The 20,499-nt window shown below is 43.5% G+C and overlaps 2 protein-coding genes across 2 annotated transcripts in view; one reads left to right on the top strand and one right to left on the bottom strand.

Moving 5' to 3' along the window:
- The window catches only part of LOC110532929 (fucolectin-like), a 235,673-nt gene that overhangs the window by 200,464 nt on the left and 14,710 nt on the right, over positions 1-20,499 (top strand). The window lies entirely within an intron of this gene.
- LOC110531541 (uncharacterized) lies at positions 5,938-20,213 on the bottom strand. The gene is made up of 10 exons (XM_036989193.2): positions 20,084-20,213; positions 17,784-17,989; positions 17,126-17,259; positions 16,457-16,554; positions 15,186-15,783; positions 13,012-13,194; positions 12,651-12,740; positions 12,342-12,522; positions 11,825-11,908; positions 5,938-6,836 (listed from the first exon to the last, which is right to left on the bottom strand). Exons 2-10 carry the CDS (start codon positions 17,983-17,985, stop codon positions 6,787-6,789), a joined length of 1,620 nt encoding a protein of 539 aa, XP_036845088.1. The 5' UTR covers positions 17,986-17,989; positions 20,084-20,213; the 3' UTR covers positions 5,938-6,786.

Here is a 20,499-nt window from a genome sequence, read left to right as displayed (position 1 = left end):
CTTCTCAGCCTTCACAAAAAGACAATTCTCTAAAAGGCGCTGGAGGACACGTCGAACGTGCTGAACATGAATCTGGAGTGACGGTGAAAAAATCAGGATATCGTCAAGGTAAACGAAAACAAAGATGTTCAGCATGTCTCTCAGGACATCATTGACTAATGCCTGAAAGACAGCTGGAGCGTTAGCGAGGCCGAAAGGAAGAACCCGGTATTCAAAGTGCCCTAACGGAGTGTTAAACGCCGTCTTCCACTCGTCCCCCTCCCTGATGCGCACGAGATGGTAAGCGTTACGAAGGTCCAACTTAGTGAAAAACCTGGCTCCCTGCAGGATCTCGAAGGCTGAAGACATAAGAGGAAGCGGATAACGATTCTTCACTGTTATGTCATTCAGCCCTCGATAATCTATGCAGGGGCGCAGAGACCCGTCCTTCTTCTTGACAAAAAAAACCCCCGCTCCGGCGGGAGAGGAGGAGGGGACTATGGTACCGGCGTCAAGAGCTACAGACAAATAATCTTCGAGAGCCTTACGTTCGGGAGCCGACAGAGAGTATAGTCTACCCCGGGGGGGGGTGGTTCCCGGAAGGAGATCAATACTACAATCATACGACCGGTGTGGAGGAAGAGAGGTGGCCCTGGACCGACTGAACACCGTGCGCAGATCGTGATATTCCTCCGGCACCCCTGTCAAATCACCAGGCTCCTCCTGTGAAGAAGAGACAGAGGAAACAGGAGGGATAGCAGACATTAAACATTTCACATGACAAGAGACGTTCCAGGAGAGGATAGAATTACTAGACCAATTAATGGAAGGATTATGACAAACTAGCCAGGGATGGCCCAAAACAACAGGTGTAAAAGGTGAACGAAAAATTAAAAAAGAAATGGTTTCACTATGATTACCAGAAACAGTGAGGGTTAAAGGTAGCGTCTCACGCTGAATCCTGGGGAGAGGACTACCATCCAGGGCGAACAAGGCCGTGGGCTCCTTTAACTGTCTGAGAGGAATGTCATGTTCCCGAGCCCAGGTCTCGTCCATAAAACAGCCCTCCGCCCCAGAGTCTATTAAGGCACTGCAGGAAGCTGACGAACCGGTCCAGCGTAGATGGACCGACAAGGTAGTGCAGGATCTTGAAGGAGAGACAGGAGTAGTAGCGCTCACCAGTAGCCCTCCGCTTACTGACGAGCTCTGGCCTTTTACTGGACATGAAGTGACAAAATGACCAGCGGAACCGCAATAGAGACAGAGGCGGTTGGTGATTCTCCGTTCCCTCTCCTTAGTCGAGATGCGGATACCTCCCAGCTGCATGGGCTCAGCACCCGAGCCGGCAGAGGAAGATGGTAGTGATGCGGAGAGGGAGGCGACGGAGAGCGCGAGCTCCTTTCCACGAGCTCGGTGACGAAGATCAACCCGTCGCTCAATGCGAATAGCGAGTTCAATCAAGGAATCCACGCTGGAAGGAACCTCCCGGGAGAGAATCTCATCCTTTACCTCTGCGCGGAAACCCTCCAGAAGACGAGCGAGCAAGGCCGGCTCGTTCCAGCCACTGGAGACAGCAAGAGTGCGAAACTCAATAGAGTAGTCTGTTATGGATCGATTGCCTTGACATAGGGAAGACAGGGCCCTGGAAGCCTCCTCCCCAAAAACAGATCGATCAAAAACCCGTATCATCTCCTCCTTAAAGTCCTGATACTGGTTAGTACACTCAGCCCTTGCCTCCCAGATTGCCGTGCCCCACTCACGAGCCCGTCCAATAAGGAGAGATATGACGTAGGCGACACGAGCAGTGCTCCTGGAGTAAGTGTTGGGCTGGAGAGAAAACACAATATCACACTGGGTGAGGAACGAGCGGCATTCAGTGGGCTCCCCAGAGTAACACGGCGGGTTATTGATTCTGGGCTCCGGAGATTCGAAAGCCCTGGAAGTGGCCGGTGGATCGAGGCGGAGATGGTGAACCTGTTCTGTGAGGTTGGAGACTTGGGTGGCCAGGGTCTCAACGGCATGTCGAGCAGCAGACACTTCCTGCTCGTGTCTGCCTAGCATCGCTCCCTGGATCCCGACGGCTGAGTGGAGAGGATCCGAAGTCGCTGGGTCCATTCTTGGTCGGATTCTTCTGTTATGGTGAGTGAATGAGGACCCAAAAGCGAACTAACTTAAACAGAGCTTCTTTAATAACCAAACATAGGTAGGCTCAGATAGACCGGCAGATTCCGACAGGACAGGACAAGGTTACAGCAAACATGACGATAGTCTGGCTCAGGCATGAAACACAACAAACAAGAATCCGACAAGGACAGGAACAGAAACAGAGAGAGATATAGGGACCTAATCAGAGGGAAAAAGGGAACAGGTGGGAAACGGGGTGAATGGGTAGTTAGAGGAGACAAGGAACAGCTGGGGGAAAGCGGGGGAGAAAAGGTAACCTAACAACGACCAGCAGAGGGAGACAGGGTGAAGGGAAAGGACAGAGACAAGACACAACATGACAGTACATGACAATTATGGACTCAATCTGGTAACAGAACAAAGGACCATGTCAGATCTGAAGTTATATGCTTAAATATGCAATCATGTTTTTCCACATACTCAATAAAACACCTAGTTGTGGGTAGTAAGACATTAACCAACAGAATGGACCCAGTGATACAAGGCAAGTACTAACATATTGTGTTGATAGACAATACCATTTAGAGGAAAAATGCAATCAATTCAAATTCGTATACATATTCTCCAGCACCACCCCAATCATATGTGAACATTGTACGTTTCTATGGGGATAGAAGTATATGGAGGATTTTTTTTTTTACCAGATTCTTATTTCTTAAAGAAACATACTTCCCATTCATCATCTCCAGCAACACTCCAACATCAACACAGACCTTCATCTACGTTGTTGACCACAAAACATAGAAACCAGCCATTTTAATATACAGTGATGTTGGAGTGTTGCTGGATTCCACGTCGGAACAAAGTCATTTAATTGAAATAACATGAAAACGTTGATTCCACCAGAGAACTGCCCAGTGGGCCGTAGATTACGTCTTAAAGGCTGCATTTAGACAGGGAGACAATTTCTGATATTTTGTCAAATAATTGGTCTTTTGAACAATAACATCAGATCTTTTCACATCAGATGTTTTTCATAGCTGATCAAAATACCAATCAGTGTGTCACGATCATTTGAATGAATGGACCAAGGCGCAGCGTACTTAGAGTTCCACATGTTTAATAAATATTAACCTCACCAAAAAACAATACAGAAGAAAATGAAACATGACGGGCTGCTCAAAGGCAGCTACACAATAACAAGATCCCACAAAAAACTGTGGGAAAAGGCTGCCTAAATATGATCCCCAATCAGAGACAACAAAAGACAGCTGACTCTGATTGGGAACCATACCAGGCCAACATAGAAATTAAGAAACTAGACTACCCACCCTAGTCACAGCCTGACCTAACCAAAATAGAGAATAAAAAGGATCTCTAAGGTCTGTGTGTGTGTGTTTGTGTGTGTGTGTGTGTGTGTGTGTGTGTGTGTGTGTGTGTGTGTGTGTGTGTGTGTGTGTGTGTGTGTGTGTGTGTGTGTGTGTTTGTGTATGTGTGTGTGTGTACGCACAATGATGACTCCACTGGATAATCTGTCGATGTGTCCTTAATTAAGCAAGGCACTTAAATCTAGTTGCTCTGAAAAGGTGTGTCTGATAAATGACTATAATTTAATGTAAGCAGTTTTTCAAGCCACATCATGTTTGCTGAAATCCTGCATCTACTAGCACTCACTTCTGTGATCATGAAGTAATTTAAGAGGCTAGTTAAGGATCATATCACTTCAACCTTACCTTGACACACTAGACCCACTTAATTTGCTAACCAACCCAATAGCACTGCAAATGACCCTATCCCATCTGGAAAATAGGAAAACCTGCGTCAGAATGCTGTTCATTGACTATAGCTCAGCAATCAACACCATAGTACCTCCAAGCTCATCATTAAGCTTGCGGCCCTGGGTCTGAACCCTGCCCTTTGCAACTGGGTCCTGGACTTCCTGACAGGCAGCCCCCAGGTGGGGAAGGTAAGAAACCACACCTCCACTTCGCTGATCCACAACACAGGGTCCCCACAAGTGTGTGTGCTCAGCCCCCTCCTGTACTCCCTGTTCACCCTTGGCTGCATGGCCACAAACGCCTCCAACTCAATCATCAAGCTTGCAGACGACACAACAGTAGTAGGCCTAATTACCAACAATGACGAGACAGCCTACAGGGAGGAGGTGAGGGCCCTGGCGGAGTGGTGTCAGGAAAATAACCTTTCAACAATACGAAGGAGCTGATCGTGGACTTTAGGAAACAGCAGAGGGAGCATACCCCATCCACATCGACGGGACTGCATTGGAGAAGGTGGAAAGCTTCAACTTCCTCAGTGTACACATCACTGACAATCTGAGTGTGTCTACCCACACAGACACTGTGGTGAAGAAGGCGCAACAGCAAAAATTTGACTTGGCCCCTAAGACCCTCTGAAACTTTTACAGATGAACATTTGAGAGTATCCTGTCAGGCTGTATCACCGCTTAGTACGGCAACTGCACTGCCCGCAACTGCAGGGCTATCCAGAGGGTGGCACGGTCTGCTGAGTTCATCACCCTACCTGCCCTCCAGGACACCTACATCACCCGCTGTCACAGGAAGGCCAAAAATATCATCAAGGACATCAAATAACCGAGCCACGGCCTGTTCATCCCACTTCCATCCTGAAGGCGAGGTCAGTACAGGTGCATCAACGCTGGGACCACGAGACTGAAAAACAGATTCTATCTCAAGGCCATCAGACCGTTAAATAGCCATCACTAGCCGGCTACCACCCACTTACTCAACCCTGCACCTTAGAGGCTGCTGCCCTATATACATAGACATGGAATCATTGGCCACTTTAGTAATGGAACACTAGTCACTTTAATAATGTTTACATACTGCTTTACTCATCTCAAATGCATACACTGTATTCTATTCTAAAGAATTTAGTCAATGCCACACTGACATTGGTCATTCTAATATTTAATTTGTGTGGATTGTTGTGAATTGTTAGATACTACTGTACTGTTGGAGTTAGGAACACAAGCATTTCGCTACACCCGCCTTAACATCTGCTAAATATGTGTAAGTGACCAATACATTTGATTTGATTTACTCTAAATCAAGTTATATCTGTCTACATCCATGGGTCCTCCTCATTCCCAACCCTGGCTATGCTATTCCACAAAATCATGAAGCATATTTTCAATGTTACTTACAACTCTATTTATAAAAATATGAACAGAAAAGCTCATTTTTACACCTCTTCACTTGGAAAGTGTGATGGGTCCGCATTCAAAAAGCATAAAGCTTAGTTCACTTTTTATATATTGTTATTATTTTAACTACAACATGATAGCATGCAGTTTAGGCTTAACAGCCTTCTACAGTGTGTAGGTTCACAACTTTTTCAAACAGAAACAGTATATTGGCTCATTCATCCCCTCCTCTCCCCTGTAACTATTCCCCAGGTCGTTGCTGCAAATGAGATTGTGTTCTCAGTCAACTTACCTGGTAAAATAACAGATAAATAAAAAAATTAAATAAATGTATTATAGGGAAGACAGGTGAGTAAGCGGTGAGAAGCAGGTGCTTCTAATCAGCATTTCGATTCATCTGCCAATCAAGGATATGGCTTCTCTGGTCTACCTGTAAATGTGTTACCATCACAATGTCTGCGTTTCCACAGGATGCCCAAATGTGATTATTTTTTTCTCCACTAAATTGTCTTTTGACCAATCACATCAGAGCTATTTTTTCAAAGCTGATCTGATTGGTCAAAATACCAATTAATACAAACATTTCAGAATTGGGCTGCCTGTGTAAACACAGCCAAATAAATACCGAAATACAAGGTAAGGGAGCATACATTCTATTCAAAATATATGTGGACAGTGTTATTGCATAAGAGTACACATTTCTTCACTTCTATGGCTTAAGGTTTTCTAGAGGCATTCAAAACCCAATGCTCAGTTCCATATCAAATTCTTGAAGAACTTAACTTGTACTTTCAGCTCCTAGTGGAGCGAATACCCTTACGGATCAGATACATATATGTGTAAAATATCTTAATAAATCATATTTTCAGGACACAAAAACATTCATTAACGTATGTACATTAGCATTGACAATTAAATACTGGGATTGGAATAGTTTTACACTCTATAATACTCCTATAATTTAGCCCAAACAACTACCTCTTTCCCTACTGTATTTTATTTATTTATTTTGCTCCTTTGCACCACATTATTTTTATTTCTACTTTGCACATTCTCCCATTGCAAATCTACCATTCCAGTGTTTTACTTGCTATATTGTATTTACTTTGCCACCATGGCCTTTTTGCCTTTACCTCCCTTATCTCACCTCATTTGCTCACATCGTATATAGACTTGTTTATACTGTATTATTGACTGTATGTTTGTTTTACTCCATGTGTAACTCTGTGTCGTTGTATGTGTCGAACTGCTTTGCTTTATCTTGGCCAGGTCGCAATTGTAAATGAGAACTTGTTCTCAACTTGCCTACCTGGTTAAATAAAGGTGAAATAAATAAATACAAATAAATATTATGTACATTTCAACAAATAATACAAAATAAATGAATAAATATGCACGACTACAGTATATAACAAAATACACTGTTATTGAACAAAAATAGCCAAATCAATAAAATGTTGAACTTGGATGTAAAGTTCTCCTTTGGAAGTTCGGCAGATTTAAGGCAGAAGGTTAAAGAGGTTCCAACAGACCAACGTCATCAACAGGCCTGGAAAAACAAACAAACAAACAAGAAAATTCTGGTTATTTTTCAAAAGGACATTTCAACACTGACACCTACTGGTTGAGTCAAGTGGTCATCAACAGCCTCAAAAGCATTATATCCTACAGACCACAGTGCAATGACCAGACTGCACAATGACCACACAGTACAATGTCCACATTCCACATTGAACACACTGTACAATGATCACACAGCACAATGATCACACTGCACAATGACCACAGTCCACAATGACCACAGCGTACAATTACCACAGTGTACAATGACCACAGTCCACAATGACCACAGTGTAAAATGACCACAAAGGACAATGACCACAGTGTACAATGACCACAGTGTACAATGACCACACTGCACAATGACCACAGTCCACAATGACCACAGTGTAAAATGACCACAAAGGACAATGACCACAGTGTACAATGACCACAGTGTACAATGACCACAGTGTGCGATGACCACACTGCACGATGACCACACTGCACAATGACCACACTGCACAATGACCACAGTGAACAATGACCACACAGCCCAATGCCCACAGTGTACAATGTCCACAGTCCACAATGACCACAGTCCACAATGACCACACAGCACAATGACCACAGTGTACAATGACCACAGTCCACAATGACCACAGTCCACAATGACCACAGTGTACAATGACCACAGTCCACATTGACAACAGTGTACAATGACCACAGTCCACAATGACCACAGTGTTCAATGACCACAGTCCACAATGACCACAGTCCACATTGACAACAGTGTACAATGACCACAGTCCACAATGACCACAGTCCACATTGACAACAGTGTACAATGACCACAGTCCACAATGACAACAGTGTACAATGACCACAGTCCACAAGGACCACAGTGTTCAATGACCACAGTATACATTGACAACAGTGTACAATGACCACAGCCCACAATGACCACAGTGTTCAATGACCACAGTCCACAATGACCACAGTCCACAACGACCACAGTCCACATTGACCACAGTGTACATTGACCACAGTCCACATTGACAACAGTGTACAATGACCACAGTCCACAATGACCACAGTGTTCAATGAACACAGTCCACAATGACCACAGTCCACAATGACCATAGTGTACAGTGACCACAGTCCACAGTGACCACAGTCCACATTGACCACAGTGCACAATGACCACAGTCCACAATGACCACAGTCCACAATGACCACAGTGTTCAATGACCACAGTCCACATTGACAACAGTGTACAATGACCACAGCCCACAATGACCACAGTGTTCAATGACCACAGTCCACAATGACCACAGTCCACAACGACCACAGTCCACATTGACCACAGTGTACATTGACCACAGTCCACATTGACAACAGTGTACAATGACCACAGTCCACAATGATCACAGTCCACAATGACCACAGTGTTCAATGACCACAGTCCACATTGACAACAGTGTACAATGACCACAGCCCACAATGACCACAGTGTTCAATGACCACAGTCCACAATGACCACAGTCCACAACGACCACAGTCCACATTGACCACAGTGTACATTGACCACAGTCCACATTGACAACAGTGTACAATGACCACAGTCCACAATGACCACAGTCCACAATGACCACAGTGTTCAATGACCACAGTCCACAATGACCACAGTCCACAATGACCATAGTGTACAGTGACCACAGTCCACATTGACAACAGTGTACAATGACCACAGTGTACAATGACCACAGTGTACATTGACCACAGTCCACATTGACAACAGTGTACATTGACCACAGTCCACAATGACCACAGTGTTCAATGACCACAGTCCACAATGACCACAGTCCACAATGACCACAGTCCACAATGACCATAGTGTACAGTGACCACAGTCCACAGTGACCACAGTCCACATTGACCACAGTGCACAATGACCACAGTCCACAATGACCACAGTCCACAATGGCCACAGTCCACAATGACCACAGTGTTCAATGACCACAGTCCACAAATACCACAGTGTTCAATGACCACACTGCACAACGACAACATTGAGCGATAACCACAATGCACAATGACCACACTGCACAGTGACCACACAGCACAATGACAACACAGCACAATGACCACAATGTACAATGACAACACAGCACAATGACCACACAGCACAATGACCAAAGTCTACAAAGACCACACAGTCTACAATGACCACACAGCACAATGACCACACTGCACAATGACCACTGCGTTCAATGACCACACTGCACAATGACCACAGTTCACATTGACCACAGAGTACAATGACCACACAGCATAGTGACCACACTGCTCAATGACCAAAGTGTACAACGACTGAAGTCCACAATACCACACTGTGTACAAGGACCACACTGTGTACAATGACCACAGTGTACAACGACTGATGTCCACAATACCACGCTGTGTACAATGACCACACTGTGTACAATGACAACACTGCACAATGAATGACCACACTGCATAATGACCACACAACACAATGACCAAACAGCACAATGACCACAGTCTACACTGCCATTAACTCAGCATACAAAACCACAGTCTAAAAAGACCACAGTCTACAAAAACCACAGTCTACAATGACAAGTGTACAATGACCACAAAGCGCATTGACGACACAGCACAAGGACCACACAGCACAAGGACCAAACAGCACAATGACCACACAGCACAATGACCACAGTGTAAAATGACCACACAGGACAATGACCACAAAGGACAATGACCACAGTGTAAAATGACCACACTGTACAATGACCACAGTGTAAAATGACCACACTGTACAATGACCACAGTGTAAAATGACCACACTGTACAATGAAAACAGTGTAAAATGACCACACTGTACAATGAAAACAGTGTAAAATGACCACAGTGTAAAATGACCACACAGGACAATGACCACAAAGGACAATGACCAAACTGCACAATAACCACAGTGAACAATGACCACAGTCCACAATGACCACAGTCCACAATGACCACAGTCCAAAATGACCACAGTCCACAATGACCACAGTCCAAAATGACCACAGTCCACAATGACCACAGTCCAAAATGAACACAGTCCACAATGACCACAGTCCACAATGACCACAGTCCACAATGACCACAGTCCAAAATGACCACAGTCCACAATGACCACAGTCCAAAATGACCACAGTCCACAATGACCACAGTCCAAAATGAACACAGTCCACAATGACCACAGTCCACAATGACCACAGTCCACAATGACCACAGTCCAAAATGACCACAGTCCACAATGACCACAGTCCAAAATGACCACAGTCCACAATGACCACAGTCCAAAATGACCACAGTCCAAAATGACCACAGTCCATAATGACCACAGTGTACAATGACCACAGTCCACAATGACCACAGTGTACATTGACCACACAGCACAATGACCACAGTCCACAATGACCACAGTCCACAGTGACCACAGTCCAAAGTGACCACAGTGGACAATGACCACAGTCCACAATGACCACAGTGTACAATTACCATAGTCCACAATGACGTCACACAGCAAAATGACCACAGTGTAAAATGACCACACAGCACAATGACGTCACACAGCACAATCACGTTACACAGCACAATGACCACAGTCCACAATGACCACACTGAACAATGACCAAACTCCACAATGACCACAGTCCACAATGACCACAGTCCACATTGACCACAGTCCACAATGACCACAGCCCACAATGACCACAGCCTACAATGACCACAGCCAACAAAGTGTACAATGACCACAGTCCACAATGACCACAGTCCACAAAGACCACAGTGTTCAATGACCACAGTCCACAATGACCACAGCACAATGACCACACAGTACAATGACCACAGTGTACAATGACCACAGTCCACAATGACCACAGTGTACAATGACCACAGTTCACAATGACCACAGTGTACAATGACCACAGTCCACAATGACCACAGTCCACAAAGACCACAGTGTTCAATGACCACAGTTGACAAAGACCACAGTCCACAATGACCACAGTGTACAATGACCGCAGTCCACAATGACCACACTGCACAATGACCACAGTCCACAATGTCCACAGTCCACAATGACCACACTGCACAATGACCACAGTCTACAATGACCACACTGCACAATGACCACAGTCCACAATGTCCACAGTCCACAATGACCACACTGCACAATGACCACAGTCTACAATGTCCACACTGCACAATGTCCACAGTCCACAATGTCCACAGTCCACAATGACCACACTGCACAATGACCACAGTTTACAATGTAAACACTGCACAATGACCACAGTCCACAATGACCACAGTCCACAATGATCACACTGGACAATGACCACAGTCCACAATGTCCACAGTCCACAATGACCACACTGCACAATGACCACAGTCTACAATGTCCACACTGCACAATGACCACAGTCCACAATGACCATAGTCTACAATGTCCACACTGCACAATGACCACAGTCCACAATGACCACAGTCTACAATGTCCACACTGCACAAATCCACATTTCACAACGACCACAGTGTGCAATGATCACACTGCACAATGACCACACTGCACAATGACCACACTGCACAATGACCACATTTCACAATGACCACACTGCACAATGACAACACTGCACAATGACCAGACTGCACAACGACCAGACTGCACAACGACCACACTGCACAACGACCACAGTGTACACTGACCACAGTGTACAATGACCACAGTGTACAATGACCACAGTCCACAATGACCACAGTGTACAATGATCACAGTGTACAATGACCACAGTCCACAATGACCACAGTCCACAATGACCACAGTCCACAATGACCACAGTCCACAATGACCACAGTCCACAATGACCACAGTGTACAATGACCACAGTAAGTGATAAATGACCAAAAGTCGACTTCACTCACTGTGAAAAAGGGGTTTCCTACAGCTTGAGGAAACCTGACTGGAGAGGCCTGTCAAAAGTATAATGGAGGGAGAGCCAAGATCACCTGCAGGAGAAGAACAACACATTTTGCAAAGTTACAGAACACTTCCTCTTTCCTAGGTGTGTGTGTGTGTGTGTGTGTGTGTGTGTGTGTGTGTGTGTGTGTGTGTGTGTGTGTGTGTGTGTGTGTGTGTGTGTGTGTACAAGTGCTCTTACAATATGCAAAACAGCTGTGTCAGCATAGTCAACAAATGTACATTTTAAATAGCATTTTATGGTAGACATTAAAGTGTGTGTGTGTGTGTGTGTGTGTGTGTGTGTGTGTGTGTGTGTGTGTGTGTGTGTGTGTGTGTGTGTGCGTGCGTGTGTGCACGCTTGTGTACGAGCACTCTTGCATTAACAGTTGTGTTATCATAGTCAGCAAATGTACATTTTAAATTGAATTTTATGGTAGACATAAAAGCATTTATTTTAGAAGACGCACTCTTGAATCTTACCATTATCCTCAACAGATCCTTGGACAAACAACACTTTTTGAAGACCAGTATCTATTACACATCTGGGTGTTAGGGTCAAGGTTTGGAGCAAAAATGGAGTCAAATTATCAGGGATGATGAAGTTCAATTGAAGTATTTTTATATAAGGATCATAAGCAAGTTCTTTGTCTGTCACCTCCACCTGAAAGAAAAGTATGAAATAATCAAACTATTAAATAATGGAAGTTCAAACAGGACTGTCTTGTGCTCCCGAGTAGAAGTAATCCTCTGTATATGTAATTTGTAATATCACTAGAGGCTTAAACTTACTAGTGTGTTGTTGATAAATGTGGCTCCATTGTAAAAGGCGTTTTGAACAGTAAATGTTCCACTTTCGTACACCACAATCACTGATTCAAACTGAAAAAAATATCAACAATATTCATCATTAATGAAGTATGTTTTGGTGATGAATTGAGAGGTTCCTGTATTGTCTAAGTATCTGATTTATAAAAGGTTGATATGGGTTGCCATACACAAGGTCACTGGTTTGAATCCCATCCTAACATTAACAAATTAGATTTACTTGCCTTTATTTAACCAATCCCTAAACATACTTGCTTAAACTTAACCACTTCATTGCTGTCCTTCGAATACAATGATATAAGGAAATCTGGATGTGTCGTGGTACCTTGATTTGATTAGTTAGCATTTCAGTGATGATTCCCAGGTATCCCTTAGGTGTCTCTGCAGGTGCACTAATCTCCACTATGAAAGGAGGGTAGGTTGTGACAGAGATGTAGGTGCATTTCCTGGGGTCATCTCTAACATCGCAGCCCATTGGTCTAGAGTAGCGCTTTCTTTCTCTCAAACTCTGCGTAAAACAAATTAAAAAAATTATTATATATACTGTATATATATATATATACAGTGCATTGGAAAAATAGTCAAACCCCTTCCCTTTTTCCAAATTTGGCTACGTTACAGCCTTGTTCTAAAATGTACTCAAAAATGTTTTCCCCTCATCAATCTACCACATAATGGCAAAGCGAAAACAGTGTTGTTGTTGTTTTGTAAATTTATTACAAATTAGAAACAGAAATACCTTGCAAAAAAAAGTTTTCAAACCCTTTGCTATGAGACTCGAGATTGAGCTTGGGGGCATCCTGCTTCCCTTGATCATCCTTGAGATGTTTCTACAACTTGATTGGAGTCCACCTGTGGTAAATTCAATTGATCTACATAAGGTCCAACTGTTGACAGCGCATGTCAGAGCAAAAACCAAGCCATGAGTTCGAAGAGCTCCGAGACAGGATTGTGTCGAGGCACAGATCTAGGGAAGGGTACCACAACATTTCTCCAGCATTGTAGGTCCCTAGAGCACAGTGGCCTCCATCATTCTTAAATGGAAGAAGTTTAGAACCACCAAAACTCTTCCTAGAGCTGGCGGTATGGCCAAACTGAGCAACAGGGGTAGAAAGTCCTTGGTCAGGGAGATGACCAAGATCCCGATGGTCATTCTGACAGATCTCTGGAGTTCCTCTGTGGACATGGGAGAACCTTCCAGAAGAACAACCATCTTTGCAGCACTCCACCAATCAGGCCTTTATTGTAGAGTGGCTAGACGGTAGCCAATCCTCAGTAAAATACACAATACATCCCACTTGGAGTTTACCAAAAGGCACCTAATGACTCTCAGGCCATGAGAAACAAGATTCTCTGGTCTGATGAAACGAAAATGTAACACTTTGGCCTGAATTCCAAGCGTCACGTCTGGAGGAAACCTGGCACCATCCCTACGGTGAAGCATGGTGGTGGCAGCATCATGCTGGGGGGATGTTTTTCAGCAGCAGGGACTGGGAGACTAATCATGATCGAGGCAAAGAGGAACGGAGCAAAGTACAGAGAGATCCTTGAAGAAATCCTGCTCCAAAGAGCTCAGGACCTCAGACTGTGGTGAAGGATCACCTTCCAAAAGGACAGTGACCCTAAGCACACAGCCAAGACAACGCAGGAGTGGCTCTGAATGTCCTTGTGTGGCCCAGACAGAGAGACCTGTGCAGTAACAATCCACATCCAACTGTGTAGTAACACTCCACATCCAACCTGACAGAGCTTGAGAGGATCTGCAGAGAAGAATGGGAGAAACTCCCCAAATACAGGTGTGCTAAGCTTGTAGCGTCATACCCAAGAAGACTTGAGGCTGTAATCGCTGCCAAAGGTGCTTCAACAAAATACTGTGTAAAGGGTCTGCATACTTATGTAAATGTGATATTTCAAAAAAAATTTAACCGATATAAATTAGCGAACATTTCTAAAAACCTGTTTTTGCTTTGTCATTACGGGGTATTGTGTGTAGATTGATGAGGGAAAAAAAGATTTAATACATTTTAGAATAAGGCTGTAATGTAACAAAATGTTTTTAAAAATCAAGGGGTCCAAATACTTTCCGAAGGAACTGTATACAGATTTTTGGGGGTTTTGACATATATACACTTTGGGCCTTGACTAACCCTGGACATACAGCCTGACCAGGAAAATCTCAGCACTTAGTGACAGTACAAAATTGGCACCACTTCATAATACTGATAACAGAATATTCTGTCCTGCGTCCTCTCACGCGACACAGAGTCACGATTCAAATACATGCCGACTCGTTACAACCTTGGCTTTAAGCACAACATTTTCGTCCCTGTGTGACAAAGAGAAAGTGGTCTTGTTTAATTTCTATGAAATTAAACTTTTTCATGTTGAGAGCTAGCACAACACTAGCGCAACACTTAGCGCAACACTCAACAATGCCTGCTAAATTGAATTAAAATAGTACAAGTACTATGTATCTATACTTGTGTCTAAGGACATTACCGTAAGTCTAAGAGGAGTTGTAGCAGTAGCAGTAGTTGGAGTTGTTGATGTATTAGGAGTCAGAGGAGTAGGACTAGGAGTAGCAGATGTAGCAGTAGGAGGCATAGGAGTAGGACTTGGAGTAGCAGATGTAGCAGTAGGAGTCATAGTTGTGCTGTTCAGAGCTGTTTGGGATAGGTCCAGTAGATGTTGTGTTAGGAGCTGTAGTTGTTGTAGTGAGAGCTGTAGTTGTTGTAGTAGGAGCTGTGGTTGTTGTGGATGGAGATTTAGTTGAGCAATAGTTGTTGTTGTAGTAGGATCAGTAGTTGTTGTAGTAGGATCAGTAGTTGTTGTAGTAGGATCAGTAGTTGTTGTAGTAGGATCAGTAGTTGCTGTAGTAGGATCAGTAGTTGTTGTAGTAGGATCAGTAGTTGTTGTAGTAGGATCAGTAGTTGTTGTAGTAGGATCAGTAGTTGTTGTAGTAGGATCAGTAGTTGTTGTAGGAGGAGCTGTAGTTGTTGTTTGAGCTCTTGTTGTGGGGACAGTTGAGAACAGTCGGTTTACAGTCACGCTAGGCACTGCAATCCAAAATACACTGGAGGTCTGCATAAATGTTGACCTTGAAGAGGAAGACGGATAATAGTACCAATATTAGACTGCACAAAATTCCTGCACTGTTCTCAAATTACCCATTTTTTTCAAAATCCCATGGTTGTAGGATTCCCAGTGCTCATTCCATCCTGATTCTGCAGAACATCAATTTCTGAAAAACCTGGGAGTTTTGGGAAAGTTTCTGGAATTTTGCAACCCAGAGCAAACATTTAGAGGCTTATCACTGGGTAAAACTAGTTTAATCAACGTTGTTTCTCGTAATTTCTACCCCAAATATCTATGTGATGACACTGAATCACCAAAGAAAATTGAATGGGTTTGGAGGAAGTCATCAACGTAAGGTCATTTCGACAACACAACCAACGGTAAATGAAATCTAGATGCTGAGCTGTTGTCTGTGCCGTTGGATCATGCACCAAAATGTTTTTATACTACAAATAGATATACAGTACTGTCATTTTTCAATAGATATGGCACCTCTGCAAACATTTTTGACAAAATATATGTGATTTCAGTTATGTCCTACAGAAAAATCATGTAAAAAATAACTGTGTCGTGTTTGTGATGGTTTTAGCAGAGACTTTGGTTGCCAAATTCCAGTAACTTCCAACCAGGATTTCTGGAGAACCTGGGAATTTGGAGAAAGTTACTGTAAATGTTCAACTCTAGTAGAGACTCACTTGACTATGATGTTGCCCAATGAGGATGAGGATGGTGCTGTCCAGGTGACTGTTACTGATGATCTAGGTTGATTGTTGCTTTGACTCACCCCAGAGGCCTAACAATAAAACAACCGGTAAAGTCAATCAATAGAGAACAATGATCTTGGTACATTGATGGCAGGTAAGGCACTCATCATTTCTCATTGGTGTTTCTAGCTATAGTACGTAAAGGTAACAAACTCTTGTTTAAGGTTGGAAAAAAACGGTAACTTGCCCAAAATGCCCAGGTTTTAAGCAGTAAATCTGGAATCCACCAACTAGATTTCTGGAAAACCTTGGAATTTTGGGAAGTTACCGGAATTTTTGCAACCCTACTTTTCAGCACTGTGTAGCCGGACCAGTAAAATCTCTCCTATTATTGGGCTCAAATCAGTTTCATTTGACATATTGATGAGTCAATATAGTCCAATAAAACAGTGGGTAAATTGGTAACAGTGAAGACTATGGCCAGAATGTCCTGTGCTGTATTGCAACTAGGGTTACAAAATTCCAGAAACTCTCCCAAAATGTTCCAGGTTTTCCAGAAATCTCAGTTGGAGGATCTCCAGATTCAGGAGGGTATGAGCAGGGTGGGAATCCTCCAACTGGGATTGTTTCAGGAATTTTACAACCCTAACAGTAACTCACTGCGATCCCATTGCAAGGCACAAGAACGATCCCAGTTCCACTGCCCAGAGAGAACGTTCCCACAGCCTTGTTCTGTCCTTCCTCATGGGCCTCCAGAAGAAACCCTTTATAGGTTAAGTTTCCTGACAGAGTCACTGAGAAAGAGAGGGGGGAGAAAGGGAGAGAGAGAAATTGAAAAAGGGAGAGAGATGGAGAAAGGGAAATTGAGTGCTGAATCTCTGGATGACATGTCCTTGGACTAAGTCATGATTCCCTGCCTCTTAGCAATCTTGTATTGTCATATTAACTGTGCTGGAATATGCTATGTGAAAAGTTTACGTCTGAGCAGGGACAGACTGCCAAAGGTCAATTCTGGTAAATGGTCTATCTCAAATAAAATCACATGCGCCGAATACAACAAGTGTAGACTTTACCGTGACATGCTTACTTACGAGTCCTTAACCAACAATGCAGTTCAAGAAGAACAAACTATTTACCAAGTAGACAAAAAATAAAAGGTAACAATAAAAAGTAACACAATAAGCCCTGTTAAAACGTTGATTTAAATTGACTCACAAAATATTAGAAATGTCCAGACAGATTACTGTTCCCACTCCGTTCCTTCATCTGAGCCAAAACAGTATGGATTGGGTAAGTTTCCATCATCTCGGTGACTCACCTTGGATGGTGTTTCCTGGCTGGAAGATGGTCTGGTTGACAGTGACAGTGTATGGTGAGGAAGAGCTCTGCCCTGTGCTGCCATGAAAACTATTACCAGGTAGCATTAAACCACACTGAGAAGCAATGGAAGATCCTCCCCCACTGAAAGCCTCCACTTGTAAAGCAGTCAGAGACAGGAAAAGGCAGAGAAAACCCATCATTTCTCTGTGAGAGAGAGAGAGAGAGAGAGAGAGAGAGAGAGAGAGAGAGAGACAGAGAGAGAGAGAGAGAGAGAGAGAGACAGAGAGAGAGACAGAGAGAGAGAGACAGAGAGAGAGACAGAGAGAGAGAGACAGAGAGAGAGACAGAGAGAGAGAAAGAGAGAGAGAGAGAGAGAGAGAGAGACAGAGAGAGAGAGAGAGAGAGAGAGAGAGAGACAGAGAGAGAGACAGAGAGAGAGAGAGAGAGAGAGACAGAGAGAGAGAGAGAGAGAGAGAGAGAGACAGAGAGAGAGAGACAGAGAGAGAGAGAGAGAGAGAGAGAGACAGAGAGAGAGACAGAGAGAGAGAGAGAGAGAGAGAGAGAGAGAGAGAGAGAGAGAGAGAGAGAGAGAGACAGAGAGAGAGAGAGAGAGAGAGAGAGAGCAAACAAGAGTTAGGAGGAAGAAAACATAGGATAAATTAATCAATTTACAAAGACACATCTATAAATGATAATATTTCTAATGAGATTTATAGCCGTTTTGTAACTACAAACATACAGTATATAGGTAATGTTTCCCGGGCAGTACAGACAATGGAACTCAAACACCTGTGGAAATATAAACTCTGACCTTTTGTCATTAAAGCTCTCTTTTTCATACAGAAAGTTTAACACTAGTAACAACTATATAACTAGTCATAATTACACTGTAATAATAATTCAGTTTAAATTACAAATCTATAATTTGAACATATAAAAAGGCAGGGAAAAACCCCTGGAATGATCTTAATATAAGAGCACACATGAGCCTCCATGTTAGAAGATATTGAAAAAAATATCCAGTCTTGTTCAAGAGAACTTCATCCAAAAAAAACAAGTATTCATGTGAATTGTTTGGTGCCAAATTATGTATTAGACTATTTATTATATATCTCTAGCATGACGTCTTAAACACTAATTTCTAATGTTACTGAGGACAATTACTATTATTGTTATTAAAACAACAAAAATACATTACAAAGACAATGTGAATGGGTGCTCGCGTCAGTGGGTGCTCTGGTCAGTGGGAGCACTCGTCCCCACTTGCCTAAGATGCCGGCATGGCGAAGCCCCCTGCCCAAAGGGATTTTCCAGGGCGGGAAGGACCAAGCCCTGCCTGACGCACAGCCTGGTATGGAAGCGAGCGCACCCACATGTCACGCCCTGATCAGTTTCACCATATGTCCACCCCCCTCCAGGTGTTGCTCGTATTCCCCATTATCCCTTGTGTATTTATACCTGTGTTTTCTGTCTGTCTCTGCCAGTTCGTCTTGTTTGTTCAAGCTTACCATCGTTTGTCCTGTCAGCTCCTGTCTTTTCCTAGCCTCTCTTTTTCTCATCCTCCTGGTTTTTGAGCCTTGCCTGTCCTGACCCTGTACCTGCCTGCCTTACCTCTGCCTGTCCCTGACTCTTAGCCTGTCTGCCGTCCTGTACCTTGCTCCTGCCCTGGATTATCGACCCCTGCCTTCCTTTGACCTGTCGTTTGTCTGTCCCATGATTGCAGACACCTGTGTCTTTTGGTTTGTGATTGTACCCTGATGAGGACAGCTTGGCTGTCGAAACGTTGGTAATTAAGTTTTTGCATCTGAGCTCCTAGAGTGTGCGGGTCTCTTTTATTTTCAAGTTTTCTACTCCGCTAGCCAGCACCTCGTCTAAATAGGTGTGTCTTTCTTTTTCTTCTAGATTCCAGAGTTACGATAAACATTGTTACTTCACACCATCTGCACTTGGGTTTTACCTTGATTCCTGATACCATAACCACAACGACCAGCACACACACTTCTCAGACCGTGAAACCAAAACACAAAACATATATAACTAAACACACATTCTCACCCTGATTGGAGGAGCTCAAACATTTATACTGTTCATGTGTCTATGTATTTATTCCAACACTCATTAATTCCAACCTTCAGACAGTCACAGATCAACCCATCTTTCCCAGTAAATCATCATCCTACCATTTTCTCCTGCAACACTTCCCTCCATTCACTAGTGACTGACAATTATTTGTTAGTGTTATTAACATAGGCCTGTTAAATAGTTAGTAGTGAAAGTAGTTCATTCAATATGGCTTACCGGGTTGATTTAACTTCAGCTAGACGAGTGTTGAATTCAACTGTTTCAAGGACGTGATATACAACCGAGTGTGAATCAGAGCTTGGCACACAGAGACCATATATATCAGGTCCCACGTCATGGTAACAAAAATAAATACCTGTCTTCGTCTACTTATCAAGAACTCCACTTCCTTGTGACCTAATAACACACACACAAACACACACACACACGCATTGTTTCCAAATATAGTTTTATTTACTTTTGACATGCCTTACGCAGGAAAAATTCCAGTCTGACTCTGAGTCAAGTCTGGTTGGTTTTACATTTTTATCTAATAGAAGAACCAAGTAAACAACCAAATGAAAGGACACTGACACATAGATTCCCTTTGTCGTCAAGTCTCTGTTGACACGGCAAGGACAAATCATGCAACA

Source organism: Oncorhynchus mykiss, chromosome 9 (assembly GCF_057628025.1).
Source record: "Oncorhynchus mykiss isolate SJ-2025 chromosome 9, ASM5762802v1, whole genome shotgun sequence".
In the NCBI taxonomy this organism is placed as follows: domain Eukaryota; kingdom Metazoa; phylum Chordata; class Actinopteri; order Salmoniformes; family Salmonidae; genus Oncorhynchus; species Oncorhynchus mykiss.
The sequence above is the reverse complement of the archived record's forward strand: the minus strand, read 5'-3'. Positions and strand labels throughout refer to the sequence as shown.

Bases quoted from the DNA above. Each gene is read 5' to 3' on its own strand.
- LOC110531541 (XM_036989193.2), bottom strand. From the start codon at position 17,985: ATGATGGGTTTTCTCTGCCTTTTCCTGTCTCTGACTGCTTTACAAGTG. The intron at 13,195-15,185 runs GTAATGTCCTTA...TGTTTTACGCAG, and splicing joins CAACTCCTCTTAGACTTACG to AGTTTGAGAGAAAGAAAGCG. The intron at 12,523-12,650 runs GTAAGTTTAAGC...CTTTTCTTTCAG, and splicing joins CATTTATCAACAACACACTA to GTGGAGGTGACAGACAAAGA.